The sequence below is a fragment of the Giraffa tippelskirchi genome, chromosome 9 (genome assembly GCF_054371585.1).
Source record: "Giraffa tippelskirchi isolate mGirTip1 chromosome 9, T2T-mGirTip1v1.2.pri, whole genome shotgun sequence".
Lineage (NCBI taxonomy): Eukaryota > Metazoa > Chordata > Mammalia > Artiodactyla > Giraffidae > Giraffa > Giraffa tippelskirchi.
In genome coordinates, this window is record NC_137283.1 from 35779481 (window position 1) to 35802728 (window position 23248).

Sequence of the window (23248 nt, forward strand, 5' to 3'; positions counted from 1 at the left end):
TAGAAGTTAAATAAGCAGGGTGACAATATACAGCCTTGACGTACTCCTTTTCCTATTTGGAACTAGTCTGTTGTTCCATGGCCAGTTCTAACTGTTGCTTCCTGACCTGCATACAGGTTTCTCAAGAGACAGGTCAGATGGTCTGGTATTCCCATCTCTTTCAGAATTTTCCACAGTTTATTGTGATCCACAGAGTCAAAGGCTTTGGCATAGTCAATAAAGCAGAAATAGATGTTTTTCTGGAACTCTCTTGCTTTTTCGATGATCCAGAGGATATTGGCAATTTGATCTCTGGTTCCTCTGCCTTTCCTAAAACCAGCTTGAACATCTGGAAGTTCACGGTTCACGTATTGCTGAAGCCTGGCTTGGAGAATTTTGAGCATTACTTTACTAGCATGTGAGATGAGTGCAATTGTGTGGTAGTTTGAGCATTCTTTGGCATTGCCTTTCTTTGGGATTGGAACGAAAACTGACCTTTTCCAGTCCTGTGGCCACTGCTGAGTTTTCCAAATTTGCTGGCATATCGAGTGCAGCACTTTCACAGCATCACCTTTGAGGATTTGAAATAGCTCAACTGGAATTCCATCACCTCCACTAGCTTTGTTCGTAGTGATGCTTTCTAAGGCCCACTTGACTTCACATTCCAGGATGTCTGGCTCTAGGTGAGTGATCACACCATCGTGATTATCTGGGTCGTGAAGATCTTTTTTGTACAGTTCTTTGGTGTATTCTTGCCACCTCTTCTTAATATCTTCTGCTTCTGTTAGGTCCATAGCATTTCTGTCCTTTATTGAGCCTATCTTTGCATGAAATGTTCCTTTGGTATCTCTAATTTTCTTGAAGAAGTCTCTAGCCTTTCCCAATCTGTTGTTTTCCTCTATTTGTTTGCATTGATCGCTGAGGAAGGCTTTCTTATCTCTCCTTGCTATTCTTTGGAACTCTGCATTCAGATGAGAATATCTTTCCTTTTCTCCTTTGCTTTTCACTTCTCTTCTCTTCCCAGCTATCTGTAAGGCCTCCTCAGACAGCCATTTTGCTTTTTTGCATTTCTTTTCCATGGGGATTTTCTTGATCCCTGTCTCCTGTACAATGTCACGAACCTCTGTCCATAGTTCATCAGGCACTCTGTCTGTCAGGTCTAGTCCCTTAAATCTATTTGTCACTTCCACTGTATAGTCATAAGGGATTTGATCTAGGTAATACCTGAATGGTCTAGTGGTTTTCCCTACTTTCTTCAATTTAAGTCTGAATTTGGCAATAAGCAGTTCATGATCTGAGCCACAGTCTGCTCCTGGTCTTGTTTTTGCTGACTGTATAGAGCTTCTCCATCTTTGGCTGCAAATAATATAATCAATCTGATTTCGGTGTTGACCATCTGGTGATGTCCACGTGTAGAGTCTTGTCTTGTGTTGTTGGAATAGGGTGTTTGCTATCACCAGTGCGTTCTCGTGGCAAAACTCTATTAGCCTTTGCCCTGCTTCATTCTGTACTCCAAGGCCAAACTTGCCTGTTACGCCAGGTTTTTCTTGACTTCCTACTTTTGCATTCCAGTCCCCTATAATGAAAAGGACATCTTTTTTGGGTGTTAGTTCTAAAAGGTCTTGTGGGTCTTCATAGAACCGTTCAACTTCAGCTTCTTTGGCGTTACTGGTCGGGGCATAGACTTGGATTACCGTGATATTGAATGGTTTGCCTTGGAAACGAACAGAGATCATTCTGTCGTTTTTGAGATTGCATCCAAGTACTGCATTTCAGACTCTTTTGTTGACCATGATGGCTACTCCATTTCTTCTAAGGGATTCTTGCCCACAGTAGTAGATATAATGGTCATCTGAGTTAAATTCACCCATTCCAGTCCATCTTAGTTCGCTGATTCCTAGAATGTCAACGTTCACTCTTGCCATCTCCTGTTTGACCACTTCCAGTTTGCCTTGATTCATGGACCTAACATTCCAGGTTCCTATGCAATATTGCTCTTTACAGCATTGGACTTTGCTTCTATCACCAGTCACATCCACAGTTGGGTATCGTTTTTGCTTTGGCTCCATCCCATCATTCTTTCTGGAGTTATTTCTCCACTGATCTCCATTAGCATATTGGGCACCTACTGACCTGGGGAGTTCATCTTTCAGTGTCCTATCCTTTTGCCTTTTCATACTGTTCATGGGGTTCTCAAGGCAAGAATACTGAAGTGGTTTGCCATGCCCTTCTCCAGTGGACCACAATCTGTCAGACCTCTCCACCATGACCCATCCGTCTTGGATGGCCCCACACGGCATGGCTTAGTTTCATTGAGATAGACAAGGCTGTGGTCCGTCTGACTTCACTAAGTATAATATTTTCTAGGTCTATCCGCTTTGCTGCAAGTGACAATATTTAATGCTGGATCACATGATAGCTCTACTTTTAGTTTGTTGAAGGAACCCTCTATACTGTTCTCCATAGCAGCCGCACCAATTTACATTCTCACCAATAGTGTAGGAAGATTCCCTTGTCTCCACATCCTCTCCAGAATTTATTGTTGTAGACTTTGATGGTGACCATTCTGACCAATGTGAGTTGATACCTAATTGTAGTTATGATTTGCATTTCTGCAATAATTAGTGATGTTGACCATCTTTTTGTGTACCTGTTGGCCATCTGTATGTCATCTTTGGAAAAATGTCTATTTAGGTCTACTGCCCCTTTTTTGGGTTTTTTTTTTTTTTATGTTGAGTTGCATTGGAAGTTTGTTTTAGATATTAACCCGTTGCCAGTCACATTATTTGCAGATACTTTCTCCCATTCAGTAGATTATCTTTCCATTTTGCTGACATATCATTTCCTTCAGAGGGACAAACAGTTTGAGTATATTAGCCATAGAATGTCATGAAGTTCTGATAGATGCTACCACATGAATGAACCTAAGTGAAATAAACCAGACACAAAAATATTGTGTGATTCCACTTGGATGAAATATCTAGAATAGGTGAATTCATAGATAGGAAGACAATCAAAGGTTACCAGGGGCTGGGAGGAGGGAGAAATGGAGAGTTATTGCTTAATAGGTGGAGAGTTTCCATTTGCTGTGATGATAAGTTTTGGAAGTAGATCATGGTACAGCATAGCAGATAGTCCTACATAGTACATAGTTTTGGAAATAGATGACATGCAACATAGTACAACATTGTGAATGTAATTAATACCACTGAATTGTATATTTTAAAATGGTTAAAATAGCAACTCTTATATGTTTTACCACAATAAGAAAAATAATTTAATTTCTTAATTAAAAATAAACTTGGTACAAAACATTTGTGCAAAGCCAATGATATTTTAGTGTTGTTTATTACTGTGGCATAGTCTAGCTCATGCTAACCAAACCTTCCTGCCTGCCTGTTCCTCTAAAGTGGGGTAATATAGGACATATAGAGTTTTATGGACATATCTATCCTTGAACCTGCAGGCTAGTATACTACATTCAGTGATCTTTTGGTTTCTCAGAACAAGGAAGACTAAATTCTTCCAGTCGTATCCATGATACATTTGAAACTTAATGAGGCAAGCAGTGTAGCTCAGGCTAAAAGTAGCCTTGGCAGTCAGAAATACCTACTTGATAATGTATAAATGAGCTCCTTAGTTTTCATACTTTTCTGTGGGTTGACAACCTTATTATTTTAATGTGAAGAAATGAAACTGCCTTCAGTGAACTGACTCCAAACAGAGATCATCTGTATTTAAAAATGGGCATCCAACAGTGTCCTGTGAAAGGAAGTCTACATGAGAATGAATTCTCTTGAAATTATAGCATGTATCATTATGTGTTGCTTTCTACAGTTTAAAAGTTGAGTTTATCTTAAGATACTTCTCTTGCTATTCTCTAAACTTTATTCAGAATGGTTCTCCATGACATTGTGAATCTGTACTTATTAAGAATGGGGGAGGAAACGGACTAATTACTTTCACAACTCTCTACTGTTCTTTTCCTTTTACTCTTTTTTTAAAGAGAATTTGCCAAAGAAGCAGACTTACAAGTTTCCAGCAGTGATGTACTGGAACTGGGCTCCTGGCAGTATCACAAGTTGCAATTGATCAGTTCTCAGAAATTTTGTAAGCCATTCAGCCCTTCTTCAAAGTTAATTGTGTAAACTTATAATTGCACCATATTAAAAACAAAAATAATAAATACTCAAACTGCATCACTTCGTGATGAGGTTTCCCGTGTTTTACTATTATCTGTGCTCTTGAGGTTATTTCATGTATTACATCTGTGTGTGGGAATACTATGCAGTTGTATGCTACTGTGCATCTCTTCCCAGTCCCTCATCCAGTGACATCACATTGGTAGCTTGGAACGACTCCTAGCGAGATCGTTTATATTATGAAAATGGACAAAAGCTACAGATTAGAAATGGATTTATTGTTGTTGTTTTTTTAACTCTGCAGTATTTTTCTCCGCCTCTAATAGCTTTTGCATTACTTTAACTTTGCCTTAAAATCATTTGCCTATTTGTCTTACTTGTGTGTTCATGTGCTCAGTCATGTCCAATTCTTTGTGACCCCATGAACTGTAGCCTGACAGGCTGCTCTGTTCATAGAATTTTTCAGGCAAAAATGCTGGAATGGGTTGTCATTTTGTGCTGCAGGGGATCTTTCCAAGTCTAGGATTGAACCCAACTCCCTTGCATTTCCTGCATTGGCAGGCAGATTCTTTACCACTAGTGCCACTTGGGACACATTTGTCTTACACACATCAACAAAATAGAACCTCCTTCAACCAGGAGTAGTTTCTTATTTGTATGTGTGTCCTTTCCATACAAATCCCTCCAAAGTTCCTTGTATGTAGTAGACTATTAGTCTGCTCAGGCTGCCTTAACAGAGTACCACAAGCTGGGTGCCTTAAACCACAAAATTTTATTTCTTTACCGTTTGGGATGCTGGATGTCCAAGATCAAGGTGTTAGCAGGGATGATTTCTGGTGAGACTTTTCCTGGCTTGCATTTGGCCACCTTCTTGCTCTGTCTTCACAGGGCCTTTTCTCTGTTCATGGGTTCTCCGAGTGTCTCTTCCTCAGTTTCAAGGATATCAGTCTTTTCTGATTACAGCCCCCATCTTGTCACCTCTTTTAACCTAAATACCTCCTGAAAGGCTCTTTCTCCAGATACAGTTAAATTGGGGCTTATGGTTTCAACATGTGAACAGAGAGGGGGGAGGCACAGTTCAGTCCATAATACATACATTTATGACTTATGGATTAGGTTGCTTCAAACCTAAGAAGTATAGATCCTTCATTGTGTGCCTGTCTTTTGGCTACTTGCATTACTGGCCTACCTCAGAGATCTGCGGTTTCAGTTCCAAACCACCACAGTAAAGCAAGTGTTGCAATAAAGTCACTAATTTTGTGGTTTCTCAGCACATGTAAAAATTGTATTTATACTATTAATTGTGCAGTAATTAATTGGGTCTGAAATTGGGTCTGTCCATCACCACCATTATGTCTAAAAAATGTTCATACCTTAATTACAAAACACTTTATTGCTTAAAAATGCTTACCGTCATCTGAGCTTTCAGCAAGCTGTCATCTTTTTGCTAGCGGAGGGTCTTGCCTTGATTTTATGTCTGCTGACTGATTGTGTTGGTGGTTGTTGAAGTTGAGGTGGCTGGGGCAATTTCTTAAAATGAAACAGCAATGAAGGCTGGTTGAGTCTTCCTTTCACAAATGATTTCTCTCCAACAGGCAATGCTATTTGATGGCATTTTCCCCACAGTAGAACTCCTTTCAAAACTGGAGTCAGTCTTCTCAAAACCCACCAGGGTTTTATCAATTAAGTTGAGATAATATTCTAAATCCTTTGTTGTCATTTCAACAGTCTTTAGCATTTTTACCAGGGGTAGACTGTATCTAAAAAAACCACTTTCTTTGCTCATCTATAAGAAGCAAGGGTTTACCTGTTAAATTTTATTCTGAGATTGCAGCGATTCAGTCACATATTCAGACTCCACTCTTGAGTCTAGTTCTCTTGCTGTACCTACCACATCTGCAGTTACTTGCCCCACTGAAGTCTTGAACCCCTCGATATCATCCATGAGGGTTAGAATTCACTTCAATTCAATCGCGCAGTCATGTTCAACTCTTTGCGACTCCACGGACTGCAGCACACCAGGCTTCCCTGTCCATCACCAACTCCTGAAGCTTGCTCAAACTCATGTCCATTGAGTCAGTGATGCCATCCAACCATCTTATCCTCTGTCATCCCCTTCTCTTCTCACCTTCAATCTTTCCCAGCATCAGGGTCTTTTTCAATGAGTCTGTTCTTTGCATTAGGTGGCCAAAGTATTGGTGTTTCAGCTTCAGCATCAGTCTTTCCAATGAGTATTCAGGACTGATTTCCTTTAGGATGGACTGGTTGGATGTCCTTGCAGTCCAAGGGACTCTCAAGAGTCTTCTCCAACACCACAGTTCAGTTGGCACTCAGGTTTCTTTATAGTCCAGCTCTCATGTCCATACATGACTACTGGAAAAACCAAAGCTTTGACTAGACGGACCTTTGCTGGCAAAGTAATGTCTCTGCTTTGTAATATGCTGTCTAGGTTGGTCCTTCTTCCAAACTCCTGTGAATGTTGATATTCTGTCTCCTTGTGAATCATGGATGTTCTTACTGGCATATAAAATGATGAATCCTTTCCAGAAGGTTTTCAATGGACTTTGCCCAGATCCATCGAAGGAATCACTTTCTTTGGCAGCTATACCCTTAAGAAATATTTTCCTTAAATAGTAGAGTTGAAAGTCAAAATGACTCTTTGATCTATGGGCTGCAGAATGCATGCTGTGCTCGCAGGCATGAAAACAAGATGAACATCTCCATCAGAGCTCTGGGATGACCAGGTGCACTGTCAGTGAGCAGTAATACTTCAAAAGGAATCATTTTTTTCTGAGCAGTAAGTCTCAATGGTGGCTTAAAATATTCAGTAAACTGTGTTGTAAACAGATGTGCTGTCATCTAGGCTTTATTGTTCCCTTTACAGAGCACAGGCAGAGTAGATTCAGTGTAATTCTTAAGGGCCCTAGGGTTTTAGAATGGTAAATGAACATTGTCTTCAATGTAGGTCACCAGCTGCTTTAGCCCTTACCGAGAGAGTCAGCCTGTCCTTTGAAGCTTTGAATCCAGTTATTGACTTCTCCTCTCCAGCTATGCCTCTCCTTGATGGCATCTTCTTCAAATATATGGCTGTTGTGTCTACATTGAAAATCTGGTGTTTAGTTTAGCTGTATTCATGCATTATCCTAGCCATATCCTCTGTATAATTTGCTATAGCACCTTGTACTTTTATTTATGGAAAAGGCTTCTTTCCTGAAATCTCATAAACCAAAGCTTCAAATTTTTCTTCTGCAGCTTTCTCACCTCTCAGCCTTCAAAGACTAGAAGAAAATTAGGGCCTCAATCTAGATTAGGCTTTGGCTTAAGGGAATCTTGTGGCTGGTTTGATCTTCTGTCCAGAACACTGACACTTCCAACATATCAGCAATAACTCTGTTTTGCTTTCTTATCACTTGTGTGTTCACTGGAGCAGCACTTTTAATTTCCTTCAAGCACTTTTTCTTCACATTCACAATCTCCCTAACTCTTTGGAGCAAGAGGCTTAGATGTCAGCCTGTCTCAGCTTTCGACATATCTTTTGCACGAAGCTTAGTCATTTCTAGCTTTTGATTTAAGGTGAGTGATGTGCAACTCTTTTTTTTGCTTGAACACTTAGAGGCCATTGTCGGATCATTAACTGGGCTAATGTCGGTATTGTTATTGTTGTGTTTCGGGAAATAGGGAGCCCAGGCAGAAAGAGAAGGGTTATCATTGTTCAGTAGAACAGTCAGAACACACACATTTAATAAGTTTGACAAATGGGCACATTTCATGGTGTCCCCAAACAATTACAATAGTAACCAATCTCATCTCCCCTAAGAGCATACTATCACTTAGTAAATCTTCAATTTGCTTTCTTGGGGAAAAAAAAATCACTGATCACAGATTGTTATAACTAGTATAATAACAGTGAAAAACTTTGAAATATTGGGAGAATTACCAGAATATTGACACACAGACAGAGTGAGAGAAGTCTGTTGCAAAAATGGCACCACTGGACTTGCTTGTCACAGAATTGCCGCAAGCCTTCAATTTGTAAAACATTGTATCTGCAGAGCATGGTATAGCAAACTCACTAAAGTGATGTGTGCCTGTGCATCATTTGAGCCTCACAGCGTGCTTTAGAGTAAATATGATTGTTCCCATTTCACAGAGAGAGACAATGAGTCTATAAGAGGTTTAAAAAAAAATTTCCCAATTATGTACCAATGAAAAGTGTTCAAAACATTTTTCAGACCCAAAGAGTTTGACTCCAGAGTCCAAACATCCAGCCACTCTAGGAAACACCTCCGCTGCTGTTTTATACATAAGTATGTGTAGATCGTGTCTAAAGGCAGTATTAAAACTATTACCCAAAAAAAGTAAGCAGTTGTTCAGAAATTTTGCCTAGGGCATGTATGCAAATTTGTGGACATACTGCAGAGTGCGTGTGTGCTGGGATAAGGGGGTCTTGATGTAATTGCAGCTTCAAGGGAGAGTATTAAAACTCCCAAGTTCTTCCATTTCTGACACCTCTTCTTTAAGACAGGATAAAATAAATAACTGTCAGATAACACTCCAAACTAAATGGAAAGTATTTTCTAACTAAACACTGAAGTTTAATATTCTAAACAAAAATTTTGTTAACTTGAAAGGGTTGGATAGAGAGCGAGCATGTGAGAACAGACCGGCATAGCCTCAGAGCAGCTCACCTGATTCTGAATCACAGTACCAGCCTCTATTGTAACATGATTATTGTCTTCGGTTTCTTTGAACAGAGTTGACTCAACTTGAAAGAAATTCTCTGGCTTCAAATCAAAAGGGGTGTTGCTTTTGTCCCCTCCTCTTAAAGAAGTAGTACGTCAACAAGTCATTTTAGTTAGCCTTCTCTTAGTGTCTTGCCATCAGTTACGTTTGGTGAAAAAGTGCTCTGATTCGTCCTGAAGCCTCACCTGTGTATTCTGTTGCTGCATGTCCCTGTCCACATCCACTGATAAACCAGAAAGTCAAAGAGACGAGATCTGAACACAGCATGCATTGATTCTCCAAACATTTGTTGAGCACCTACTGTGTGCAACACCTTCTTCTGATAGTGAACAAAACCCCAGGCATTCACATTCTAGAGGGAAGAGAGAGACAGTGAACAGGTAGATTATGTATCAGCAACTGGTAAATTTCTCTGGGGGGAAGCAGGGTAAAGGTTTATCATTTTCAGCACTAGTGACATTTTGATCCAGATCATCCTTTACTTTGGAAACCACACTATGCACTGTAGGAGGTTTAACGGCTTCCCTGGCTTTGACTCACTAAATGTAAATAGCATACACACACACACAAATATACACTCACACACACCAGTTGTGACAACATTCAGACATTGCCGAATATCCCTTGGGGGTCAGTGTAAGGCCCAGATGAGAAGCACTGGTCTAAAGAGTAAGAGGTAGGGGCCCTGGTTCATTGGGTCAGGGGAGATCTCTCTTATAAGGTGACTTTTGAGCAAAGACAGGAAGAAGTGAGGACAAGCATCTTGTAAATATCTGGAGGAAGAATGTTCCCAACAGAGAATGGCTAGTGCAGAGGCCGTGAGTTGAGAAGGGTAGCGCGGAGGCTATCGTGAGCAGGACTGAACAGGAAGAATGTATTAAGGGATGGGATCAGCCACCTCTTCAGGAGGCAAGATCGTGAGCCTGTAGTGAGGACTGTGGCTTTGGATCCGAGCGGGATAGGAAGTCACAAAGGGTTTTGAGAAGAGCAGCAATGGGACCTGGTGTATACTCAGATGAGATTGTTCTTATCGAATAATCACCTACAAGGGCACAAAGGTGAAAGCCAGGGTGCACAAGCAGCCGTGGCAGTGATTCTTGTGAGCACTTGGTCGAGCTGGACTGGTTGTGAAGGGGTGGGGGACAGTGCCTGGATTTGGGGTATGTTTTGAATGTAAATGTGACATGATTTGCTATTGAATCAAGCATCAGGTGTGAACTAAACAAAAGCGGGGGTCTTTGAAATCTTTTTCTTTGGAAACATCCCAAATGAGCTTTTTTTCCCTTGATTTTTTTTATCCTAATCCTATGGGAGCTTAAGCCTGATGCATACATTGTTTAGGCATTAGGTTTTAGACTGTTATTTCCTGAATTGCTTCCTGAGTAAACCAATTAAAATTATAATGTGCATCTCCAGGAGAAAAGGCAAGGAGCCGAACTTGGTACGATTTTACCTCTTCGACGCCACTTAACAACACTTCTCTCCTATTGCTTGGGTAATGAAATTCTGGCAAGGGAGGTGCCAAATGAACAAACGGGCCCTCAGAAGCAGCCCATCACCCCGTGCTCATAGCTATAATACTATCTGATTATTCTCCAGGTCCCCATTTGGGAACTCGTGTGCACTTTTCATAAAAACCACCATGTTCACACTGCATCTCTCCCTTCTCTGTAGCACCTGCCTCTGAGACCTCAGGCATATGGTTGATACTGCCTTCCCGGATTGAGGTAGATTAACCAGGGTTCCAAACTTCTCAAACTGTGAGAGAGAGAGAATGTGAAATGAAGGCCCAATCTTCTGGTCAGTCTCTGGGTTAAGACGGGCTTTTATAAAACCTTCCAAATGTGTCAACTCACATTGGTGATTACACTCTGTGAGTTTTTCCCTTTACCCTGTAAAGTCACATTTGCTTTCCCCTTAAAGCAGTTTCTCCATGTTGGGTATGAGATTTTTATTAAGTTTCAAAAGGGAGAGGTTATATGTATACCTATGGCTGATTTATGTTGAGGTTTGACAGAAAACAGCAAAATTCTGTAAAGCAATTATCCTTCAGTAAAAAATAAATTAACTTTGAAAAAAGAATGCAGAATTCTGGGCTATTTGTGAGATCCAGAGGGATAAAAATGGGAATAATGTTCTATAAGGACCACAAATGATTCTGTAGTATGTGTATGCAAACACTTGAGAATTGTTGCTGTATCATTTGGGAATTACACATACTTCCAAGTAACTGAAATCTAAATAAAGATCTAGTTTATTTCTCTCATTGATTGGAGAAGTTCAGTAATAGGCAACCCAGTGATGGTGTATGATGTCTCTGTGGTGTATTCAGAAACTTTCACTCTTAAAGTTGCTTCATGGTGCAAAATGGCTGCTGAACCCCCAGCCATCATTTGTACATTCCAGCCAGAAAGCTGGAAGAAGGGGAAATGGGCAAAAGGGGCCTCTGTCAACTACTTGACCTCCTTTAAAAGAGCTCTCCCAGAAGTCACATCTTTACATGTCATTGGCCAGAATTTATTCGCATGGCTACATGTTGCTCCTCCAGAGGTATAGAAATGTTTTTCTGAGCTGAGTATATTGATGCTATAAGTAAAATTATGGTATTCTAATTAAGGAAGAATAGAAAATGGATGTGGAGAAGGTTCACATATAAAAACACTTTGGGACATAAGAGCCACTCAATTAAAAAATACATTGCTTGATCCTTCCCTTCATTGAGACTGTGAAGAACAATTGATTTTCAAATCAACCCCCAAATTCTGACTTCTTGTTGGGATTTCGCTCTAAGAAAAAGGGATGCTTTTGATATGGAAAATGTACCACCTCAAACTTTGAGCACTTTGCCTTTAGGATTTCCCATTCTTGCCAGAGCTGGTGAACTCCTTTTTAAATACATATATGTATAGAGGGAAACAGCTACAAAATTGAGTGAGAGCATATAACTTCATTTGCCTCCTCTGGGTCTCCTGGAATATCTGGTAATCTCATGGGTTGGCTGTTGAAGGAAAACACTTAAGTAACTCCAAAACTCTTAAAATAGGCTCCCTGAACCAATAGCAACCCACTCCAGTACTCTTGCCTGGAAAATCCCATGGACGGAGGAGGCTGGCAGGCTGCAGTCCATGGGGTTGCGAAGAGTCGGACACGACTGAGTGGCTTCACTTTCACTTTTCACTTTCATGCATTGGGGAAGGAAATGGCAACCCACTGTAGTGTTCTTGCCTGGAGAATCCCAGGGACAGGGAGCCTGGTGGTCTGTCATCTCTGGGGTCACACAGAGTCAGACACGACTGAAGCGACTTAGCAGCAGCAGCAGCAGCAGAACCAATAGCAGGGGCATCCCCAGAGAGGTGGTTAGAAATGCAAATGATCGCCCCCAACCCCCAGGTCCCCTAGATTAGAGATGTGTATTTTAAGAAGCCTTCCATGTGGTTGTGGTGGAAGCTACAATTTGAGAACCACTGTTCCTGTGTAAAGCACTTTTCTCTCCAACGAGTAGTCACTGACTTTTTAGCTTCCATCTCTGCTCCAGCAGAAAGGCTGTCAAATGTGCAGTTCCTTCTGAAAAACCCGGTCTTCCCAATTGGGCGAGGTCTTGCTTCATCGACTTTATTTGCACACACTGACTAAAGCTCTGACAATCTGTCTTGACACAGACTGAAGTTATTGCCAAACCTCACTGTTGAGAGTAACATGTTTAAATAAAGGCCTTCAGCTATTTCGTTTTCCTAAGCCAGTGTATTGTGTTCAGCATGCTTTTGTTTGGAGGAAATGTACCTCATATGGCTACACCCAGGTCGCAGTCACAGGGCATCTCTACCTGGGAATCTGTAACCAGAGTGAAGTCCCAAGCACATGCCACAGTGCTGCTTTTGGAGAAATACACTGAGAGTATACACAGGAGGAAAAATCACATCATCAACCTGTCAGATAATGGTTTGGTAGTGATCATCCTTGACAAAATTCTATTGGATTTGATTATTTACTTGTAAAAATTAACAAGAGAAACATGTTTGGGATAAAATGAGCAATCTGCAGGGTTTTCAGGGGTGGTGCCAAATTTACTTTTTGTAGTGCCATAAAGTATCTTAAATATTTTCCCCTTCCCATTGGTATAATTGGTGTTTGTTTTGAGCTATACAGTAGTTTTATTATGGAAGATGCCAGAGCATTTCCATGCATGCAGCATTTCCATGTTCGGCCAGAGACAGATGGGGAAAGGAAGCCATTCCTCCCTCCTTCCCATCTGTCTGCTAATTCCCTTTACTCAGTGAAGAGCTTGCAGAGTCCAGCTCCTAAACACCAGGAAGAGACACAGAAGGCAGCACAAAGTGATTATTTTTCCTCCTGGACTTGAACAGGCTTTGAAGAGCCTTGGAAGTGGTGAAGCACCGACTCATTCTCCTCCCTCAGAGCAAGCCAGATTACCTACCATGTGATATGGGGTGATTTGGTAGGTTGTTAGTTAATATTAGCTGCTTTGGTTTAATAATGGAGCATCTTACTAGATAAGCTCTTTTATTTTTGTCCGGAGAATCCCATGGACAGAGGAGCCTGGTGGGCTACAGTCTCTGGGATAGAGGGGGTGGCAAAGAGTAGAAGCTTTTAAGTCTTCCCCCAACTATTATTTGAAGTCATCCACCAAATTATTGCTAGCCTTGAGAGAAATTATTTTAAAACATTTTGTATTCAAGGAATTACTGGAATACTGGTAGGAAAGATACATTTTCATTGGTGGTGATCAGTAGACTTAAATTATAAAAGGCAACACAAGATGTCCACCCAGGAATGATGTTCCAAAAGAGTAGAGTCACTACCTCTGCAGACCTAAGAATTCAGTCTTTAGGGTGGACCTCGGAGTACTAAAGTATTTATTTACCTCCTAAATATCTCCAGAGCTCTCCATAGCTTCCTCCCCCTCAGCCCAATCATGTGTTGGGACTCTTTTATCCTCCAGTAGGTGGCACTCCAGTAGGTAAAGAACCCGCCTGCAAATGCAGAAAACATAAGAGACGCAGGGTCAGGAAGATCCCCTGGAGGAGGGCATGGCAACCCACTCCAGTATTCTTGCCTGGAGAATTCCATGAACAGAGGAGCCTGGTGGGCTACAGTCCATGAAGTCACAAAGAGTCGGACACAACTGAGGCGACTTAGCATGCACGCAGCGCTTAAAACAGCCTGAAACTTCTCCAGTCCGGCCTGCAGGTGTGGTCCTCACCCAAGAGCCTTCCACAAGGAACTGGAATTGAGCAAGGCTCGTCAGTCTAGGGTGGACTCCTGAACTGAGGCTGTGTCAACTCCAGTCGTGTGGGGATCTGCGGAGAGGAAAGACTAGAGCAAAGGACACCAGCCTTAGAGAGATGGGAAATCCCTTACCAGTCACTTTCCATTGGAAATTTCCATTTCCTCATGGGTTTTTTGAGAAAACACTACATCTTTTTAATAAGTTACCTTTCTTCTCCATGAAACCAAACTAGCTTAAATAGCATTTTGTCCCTCACAACCTTCTTTCTTAGACCCATTGCAAGTGGGAGTGTCACAGATTTGGTCTCACTCTACAAGCCAGCGGTGTTGCCAACCTCTTAAAATGGAAGGGAGGCCACGAAAATCTGGATTGTCCCATTTGAAGTATACCAGGCTGGATAATACACTTACTGCTATGTATTCTTACTATTTATTGTTATTGCTGGCCAAATAATATGCCTCCACTCCCATTTAATTGCCACATTCATGTGTTAAGGATTCTGAGAGGTTTTAACCTTCTCAGGAACACAGGGATGGGTAAGGACAGAGCCAGGACTGCGGGGTTCAGATCTACTTGGCCATGGCTGCAGAAGGTACAGGGAAGACTCCAGCCTGGGTCAGCCTTGGACAGTAGCAGACAGGGCTTGTTCAAGGCACCAGTTCAGAAGATGACAGCTCTGGGCAGTGGAGAGCGGGCTGTGTGAGTGATAAGGGATGATTGCCCGGAAGGTCAGTAGAGCTCACATTAGATTCTTCATGATCGTGCATCCACAGTATGATGCATTTTTTAAAAAATTTTTATTGAAGTATAGTTGATGTATGGTGTTGTGTAAAACTGGGCTTCCTTCAGTTTTACATATGTATACATTCTTTCCATATTCTTTTTGATGACGGTTTATCACAGGATGTATTTCCCTGTGCTATCCAGTAAGACTTTGTTGCTTATCCATACAGTGATTCATTTTATATTAGCATTTACCCCTAATGTTCTGTAACTATCGTGAGAGTTGTGAGAATGACAAAGTGATGATGCCGCAAGGCCTTTCCACCCATCATTTTTTGACCTGGGAGGCAAAACCCATTCCCCCGTGTACTGCAACTGCTTCTTTACCTGTGGCCCTTACAGGTAAGCATATGGACCACAGTTCTCCTGCACACACAATGCTGTGCCAGTCTGTGGTGGGCTCATCGCCAGCTTCTAATCCCAAACTAACTCATGATCTGGCCTCATATGTCTTCTTGGAGAGAGTGCTGTTAATCTGTGGGCTGCCTTCAGAACCCGGAATTCTAGGCCCTGGCTTCCCTACCAGTGTCTATAGGGAGGGGTTGCAAGGCCCTGGGTTCCAAAAGTCAGCTAGTCTAGAACAAGAAGTCTGTATATGTTTGCCTTTGGGATTTGATTAAGAGGATGATATGCACATGATGGTGAATGGTTACGATCATTTGTTACAAAAATAAGGATGGCTTTCACATTTTGTTTAAGGCTTTGTCATCATAAAGCCTTCTTCCTCTTTCTTCTAACACTTATGATTTCATTTCTGGAGATCAAAGTAGACAGAGCTTTCACAACTCTTCACCGCAGCATTCCCAAAACATATAGTCATATCCAAGGCTCCCTAAACCCCAGGGAATGTGACCATGGTTGTGGAGCGTAACAAATACAGTGAATTTAGAGCTCCAAGTCTTCTGTCTTCTCCGTTTTGTTGAATGAATGCCTTGTTTCACAAGAGCTGGTCATAATGCTTAGAGATAGTTGAAAAGTATTTTCCATGATATCATCTGAGCTTGTGGGATTTTTTTTTTTTTGATCTCTCCTATATAAAGCATACCTTCTGTTTTAGCCAGTTTTTTCCCCTAGCTTGCATGCAAACTGGATGGTGAATGTCTGTTTTCTTTTCTCAGGCAAAATTAGATGTTTAGTGCTTTCCGAAGTCGTCGTTAGGGTTGAATGAGCCTCGGAGAATAAAATAATATGTCCTAACAGCTGTAAACAGGAGCATTCAAAGATAGAGCCAAAAAAAAAAAACCTCACATTGATGACGATCTTTAATTACACGTTCTGTATCCCGCAGTCAGTGACTTTTTAACAGACCTGATCTTCTGGCCTGTCCTCACAAAAAGCTCCAAACCTAGAGGGCTTTTAGTGTAGGTGGAGGCTGAGGGACCCAAGAGTCCTCCAAGTGCCAAAGACTCCAGCGCCGAGACAGGCACTGACGCATCCTTTTGGCTGGGAGGGCAGGTTCCATGCTGGAGACGCACAGAGAAAATGGTAAAGCGCTCAGGGGAGCCTGCTGAGAAAGCCCTGGCCCCTGGGGTGATCAGCAAGTTTGCCGAAATCTCTTTTTCTAGGAAAGTTTGCTGGCTTTGTTTCTCCCTTACAGAGAGAGGAAAAGCCCCAAGACATGGGAGATTCTCGGGACTCTTTCCTCAAGGATAAATGTCTCTGCTCGCAGCTAGAAACTCCTAGGCTGTGGAGTTTCACGAAGGGTGGGGACAGTGGGAAGCAGATTGAGCCTTGCTGTGGGAACCATCTCCCCAGGATGTGGGAATGGGCAGGTGGTTTAAGGAATGGGCGAGTTACCCGTGTGCTTTCCCATCCTTCAGGTTCACCAGTACTACAGCTGTCTCCCAGAAGAGAAAGTCCCCTATGTCAACAGTCCTGGAGAGAAACTTCGAATCAAGCAACTATTACACCAGCTGCCACCGCATGACAATGAGGTAAGGGGCTAGAGGGGCCTTCAGAAGCCTTTTCTTAGAACCTTCAGTGAATTGTTAACTTTTTCATCATCAGAATGCTGCAGTCAGTGAGATCCCCAAGGAAAAACTCGGGCAGTTTATTTTAGGTTTTAGTTTCCTTAATTAGAGGTAAAAGAAACTGTCAGACGCCTTCTGGAGAGGGTTACTGAAAAGCAGAATCTTACTATGGGGTTGATTTGCCTCTGTGCCTGGCACTGTACTAACTACTGGGGGCAGAGAGCGCTAAACTTTAAAAGTTCAAATCCAGGTTTCCTTAGTTGAAGAGTATGCGATGCCAGTTGCCTGAGCATGTTAGATGAATGAGATTCCCTGGGCAGTTCAAACCCAGCACAAACTTTGTGACTCTCTTAGATTTTCAGCATCTTTTCTTAGTAAGTGAGCGTGTAGGTTTTCCACGTTACACTGCTGTAGAAGTTACATGTCCAGATTTGCAGCTGTGAACATCTGTGTTTTTCTAATTTCCAATCCAGCTTGCCAAGGTTATCCTTTTTACTCCTGAAAGTGTATGACTTGCAGATTGTCTTTTTTTCTGAACCCGGACAAGGGCACTCTAAGCAGGCATTTATCATCTTGAAGTCAAATTGATCATAAAAGGAAATTTGTGTACGTGTTTTTAAAAGGTCATCATGCTTGGGAGATTTAGGTTTGCAAACTAGAAATTAATGTTCAAGTATCTGGTTTTTAAAAGTGATTCTATAGAATCCAATTGTCTACTTAACTCTAATTGTGTTTTAAAGAAAGCCATAATTTCAAGGTAAAATGAGAAATTTAAAACTCCTTTAGAGAGCTGGACCCAGCTTTTTACCAGCTGCCCCCACCCACAAGCTCAGTCCCTGAGGAAATAAGTGTGTGCTTTTTTAGTCTTTATCTTCCCATATTTGAATAAAAGAAATAAACCAGGACCCTCAAAAATAAATTTGAATAAGCAGAGCAAAAGCTTAAAAACTGAAGCAACTCCCTAGAAAGGGAGTCACAATTCCCCTTCCTGTTGTTTATTTCAGACTTCATGAAACAGATTTAAATAATGCTTTCTCCTTTAAAGAGGAGAGAAAGCATTGTAACCCGATGCCCAGGTAACTAATTTGAAAGTGAAAATGCCGGTTTTTACAAGCAGGAGGGGTGTGCCTATGTTTCAAAGCATGTCCATAAATTGTCAATGGTGTAATCGTAGTCTCTGGGTTATTCAGATCACGGCAGTGCATTCTCCACATGAAGACTCTTTTTTTCACATTTTTGTTACCTGACAGAGGAAAGTGGTTGCTCTTTCCTGCTCCTCTCTGTTTTTTCATTGTTATTTCTGTTTATGGTTAACTGTGGTCTCATGAAAATAGACCTTTCAAATTTTTTCTTCCTACTGGTGAAAATTGCCTACACGTGACCCAATGGACAGATTTGTCCATTCAACATGGCCTTTTAAAGGACAATGGGTGATTCTAAAGTAAATATTTGATCATGCCCTTTTTCATACAGGTTAGACAGTTTTGATGTATACAGCTGCCATGGTTTTCAAACCAGTCCTAGTTCAAAGGTTGCCCTTTGACCATCTGTAGGACAAATCATCTAAGCAGTTCAGTTAACCTTCCTGATGTCCAGATTATTCTGAAGTAAGACAGAGGGTGGGATTAGATCCATGCGTCCCAAAATGTCTATATCCATGACTTTGGGTGGTACAAGGAAATGGCAGTAAATAATACGGAACCACATAATGAGAGACTCTCCCGTTTTTAACTGTATTTCATTCCTTGTAGTTGAGCGGTCATGGGGGAAATTTTAGTTTGGGCGGGCAGGTGTCTCACACCTCTCCAACTCCTGCTAGTCTCCATTTTTAAGTAACAGCATTGAGAACCTCTGTTTTAGAATCTCCTATAAGCAAAAGTAACCAGCTAGAAGCCAACAGTATGGTTTTGTTTTCACTCTTATATTTAGTTTCATGACTGCCCTATTTTTTCACAAGTGATATTGCTTTTCTATTTATAGTCATAATATACTTTCTTTTCAAGTAAATGTATGCAAGTAAAAAAAATGAGTTAGTTTTTAAAACAGTATTAAGTAAATAGTAGTTCAGGATTACAGCAAAATTCCCAAGGTGTGCATAAATAAAAGAGAGAATGGGAAATAGCAGATTTGAATATCTTTAATGTCCCTCCCTTAATTTTTGTGAGTTTCTGTGTTGAACAAGAAGGAAAATCTCTTACGCAAGTCGTTAACCAAAGCCCGTGAGCAGCCCTCTCCCTCCTGCACACAGAGAAACACGCAAGTACTTCCTGAGAGAGCACAGAGAGCTCTAACCAAATTCTCGGGCTCACACCTTGGTTCCCATCTCATTTTGGGAAACAGAAGCCATGAGCCTGTTGACCACAATTCTGGCTCGTTGGCCTGGAGCCATCCTTTGGTGTCAGGGATCATTTCCTTGGGCCCATGGAGGTGAGAGTGAAAGTGAAAGTGAAGTTGCTCACTCCTGTCAGACTCTTTGTGACCCCATGGACTGGAGCCTACGAGGCTCCTCCGTCCATGGGATTTTCCAGGCAGGAGTACTGGAGTGGATTGCCATTGCCTTCTCCAGGTGGTCTTCCCCACCCAGGGATCGAACCCCGGTCTCCTGCATTGCAGGTAGATGCTTTACCATCTGAGAGTGAGAGTATGATGATCAGTTTGAAGATCCATATCACTTTGTAGAAGAAGAAAGTCCCAGATGTTGACTAGCAGCAGGGCTTTCACAGTGACGTGGCTCTCAGTGTGGTGAGCAGAGAGGGGCAGTGAGCATGAGAAACAGATACCAACCACTGGCCTGTCCGAGACTTGGGCTGCAGAGTTTTGAGCCTCTAGGAAGCTCTTTTGATGGTCAACAATCTCGGGTAGACACTCACCTAAATAGCCCCAAGCCTGGTGGTATTCAGGTGCCCGCCAGGACAGTGAAACCTAATGCACATGTGTTTACTAAGAAAAAAGTGTGAGGCCAGGCTTCAGGAATCCTCAGGAGCAAAAGATGACCACCACCACCACACCCAACCTTCTTGTGTCTGTCCAGGTTCGCTACTGCAACTCCCTGGATGAGGAAGAGAAGAGAGAGCTGAAGCTCTTCAGCAACCAGAGGAAACGTGAAAACCTGGGCCGCGGCAATGTGAGGCCCTTCCCGGTCACCATGACGGGAGCCATCTGTGAACAGGTGAGCGCATGGTCTGGGGCGTGCCCAGGGGGTCACTCTGGCATCCTTTCCCTGATTCATTCATTCAGCAATTATTTTCTTGAGAGCCTATTTGGTAGGCCTGGGAGACACAGCTGTGAGCAAAAGGTTTGAAAGCTTGGTCTCGCCCTTGGAAGGAGTTCTGTCGTAGGAGAGAAGTCAGACAATAATGTCAATAAATAAGAGAAAAAAAAAATACAATGGGGAAGAGAGTTAATGCTGGAAGTGTGAGGTGTCTGCAGTTGTCAGTGAAGTGGCTGGGAAGGCTCCACAGAGACAGTTGGGAACTGAGGGAGTGAGTCATGTGATGGCAGGGGAAGGGGGGTGTGAGGGAACAGCATGTTCAAAGACGCTGTGGCAGGAGCATTTCTCTTCCGGTCCAGGAATAGCAGGTTGGCCGGTGTGGCAGGGCAGGAGGGGCAAAGGAAGAGAATGCGCCGGTCAAGTCCCATTTCATGGGGGGCTGTGTCAACCACTGGAAAGAGGGGGGAGGCACTGGAGGGATTTGAGCAGAGGAAGGACATGATGGAATTATATTTTAAAATGAGTGCTTTAGAAAGTGGAATTTGCCTGGACCATGGTCACCCTCTTTCCCAGGATCATGCCAGGGCCAGTGCCCTTTAAAGAGTTGGTAAATGGTCATCTCCTTGGGTCTGAGGATTCTTTAGCAAAGTGCGTGGACCTCCCGCATTCTTTCTAGGACCTCTCTGAGTTGAAAGTTTGGATTTGTTTTTTCTTCTAGTCTCCTGTAAAGTGCTCCAAGCATGGTGGAGAAGGGTTTCTAAGAAAACAGGGTGGGAATCAGGCCTGCCTGGGTTCACCCTCCCTCACCTCTTGACCTCCAAAAGCCTTCTGGGGCTGATGGTCATATATTGAGCACTTTTCTTAGCCCTGCTGCTCAAAGAGTGGCCCCATCTAACTCCTTAAGCACTTTAGGGACCCATTCAGGCACAGATTGCAAAAGGATACATGACCTGACCTGGTGAAGAAAAGACAACATACTACCTGAGCAGAGGGGATACCATTTATTTGGGGGCCCTTTTGGGGAGGGATTTCAGAGAGAGAAGTTTGGAAGGCTCAGTGGATGAAATGGAGATGCTACTTAACAGAGGAGCCAAAGGACCAGAATTGACAGTGGAGTCTTCATCCTTGACACCCACCCCTGAGATGCAGGTGGTCAGAGATGAAGATGTGAGGTTCTGTATGCTCCATTCAGAGCCTCTGCCACTCTTGGGTGATTCTCCTTGACCAGCCCAGGAGGGCTCCCCTGAAATAAAAGGGCAGTTGGGCATTTCATAGGCAGAAGTCAAGAGTGATACAGAATAGTGATGACAGCATGGAGACAGAAAGATATAAGCTTGACACATGATTCTGCCAGTTGACCTTGACACTATTACTTTTCCTAACAATTTTGTCATCTCCAAAATGGGGGTATCGAATACGTAGGTTGTAGAATCATGGTGAGGGTGAAATGGGATTCTGTATTGTTATAGTAATTAAACAAAGAGGCCATTAGACTGGGGTGGCTCTATTGCCTTGGTAGCCTGTATCAGCAGACCAAAACCTGAACCAGTCAGGGTACCGGAATCTGAGAAAATGACACTGAAGAACAACCAATTGCAAGCAGCCATCCAGGCTTTCCCAAATAAGGGGACCACTTAATCTCTATAATCACTGAAATATTTTCCTTGCTTTTACTTCCATGACTTCTCTATAAAACTCTCTCCCTGGGTTTCTGTCCCAGCCACCTTCAGTTTGATGCTTGCTACCCAATTCAAATCAGTGTTGGAGCAAATAAACTGGAAAGCTTTAATGTGCCCCCTGGTTTATCTTCTAACAGTACACATACCTCAGCTCTGCTAACGTTGCCACACAAGGCAGGGGTATCACTTTCTGTAATGTAATGACTTCCTTATGTCTGGTCACTTGCATGAATGAGCTCCCAGAGACTACTCCGTGAGACTTGGACTTCATTTTCTATGAAGCATCTCAGCGCTTTTGATGGCAGTGTGTGGGAAAGGTCTAGGGATGGTCTTTGCTCTTCAGATGTCGTCCCCAGAATCAGCCTCTCAGGTGGGGCTGGACTCTCCAGGCCAATGCCATGGTCAGCAGAGAGCCTCCCCCGGACCTGTTGCCTCACACTTGATTGTTCCGTCCAAGACCCTCAGCCTCTATTCATTTTATCTTGAGCCCAACTGTAAGCATGGGTTATCATGGATTTTGCCTCACTCCTTTCTGGCCAGGGGAACGAACTTTGGAAATAAGTGAGAAGATAGGAAAGGGAGAAAAAAGAAGTCCTTGCCATAGTCTGGCCTTAGAAGCGGTACTTTTTCATTTGGGACTGTGTACAAAGATGTCAGAGGAAGCAGGCCAGAAGCATGCCTGAGAGGCTTCTAGAGAAACCTAAATGGTAAAAGGTGGGCATGTTTTTATGAAGCCACTCCCCTACCACCCTAAGTGTAGACCCCACCAGCTCCCCGAGTCCCTGCAGGCATCCTTCTCGCTCTCGCACGCCACACAGCCTCTTGCTGCAGGCTTTCGATGTGGCTGGGCCTTCGGCAGGGAGTTTGCAATGTCTCAGAGATAATGAGACCTTCGCTCCATTTGCCTCCTGTCAGCAGAGCTCTTCAGTGTCGCTGCGCTGACAGACCTTGCCTTTCTCTCCCACCTCTGTGATTCTTTATTTTCTCAATGACAGTGATCTTCGTCTTACTTGTAGGCCCTAGTAAGAGATGGTGAGGGAAGGCAAGAAAAACCCACCTGCCACATGTGTAAAGCAGGTAGCACAGTAACTCTTTTGACAGTAAGTGCTCAGTAACGAGCTAATGACGCTGGTGGTCGTGTATCTTTTCCGCATGGTGCTGAGAGCTGGGGGCTGCTGTTCCTCGTACTGACCTGTTTCTGTTCACCTTGCAGTGCGGAGGCCAGATCAATGGCGGGGACATCGCTGTGTTTGCATCGCGCGCCGGCCACGGTGTCAGCTGGCACCCACCCTGCTTTATCTGCACCGTCTGCAACGAGCTCCTGGTGGATTTGATCTACTTTTACCAGGATGGGAAGATCTACTGTGGCAGGCACCATGCAGAGTGCCTGAAGCCGCGCTGTGCAGCCTGTGATGAGGTCAGAGCTGGCTCCGCTCCCTGGGCCCCGCAGCCCCGCTTTCACCCCAGGTTTCACCATAGCCAGCACGTTGCTG

The 23248-nt window shown here is 42.9% G+C and overlaps 1 protein-coding gene across 3 annotated transcripts in view; it reads left to right on the plus strand.

Annotated features, from left to right (window-relative positions):
- PRICKLE2 (prickle planar cell polarity protein 2) overlaps positions 1-23248 on the plus strand; it is a 346419-nt gene that overhangs the window by 270695 nt on the left and 52476 nt on the right. For all 3 annotated transcript variants that reach the window (XM_081524526.1, XM_081524524.1, XM_081524525.1), the window contains exons 4-6: positions 16716-16829; positions 19897-20034; positions 22969-23172. In XM_081524526.1, the coding sequence (XP_081380652.1) occupies positions 16716-16829; positions 19897-20034; positions 22969-23172 (456 nt within the window). The remainder of the gene's footprint in view (positions 1-16715; positions 16830-19896; positions 20035-22968; positions 23173-23248) is intronic.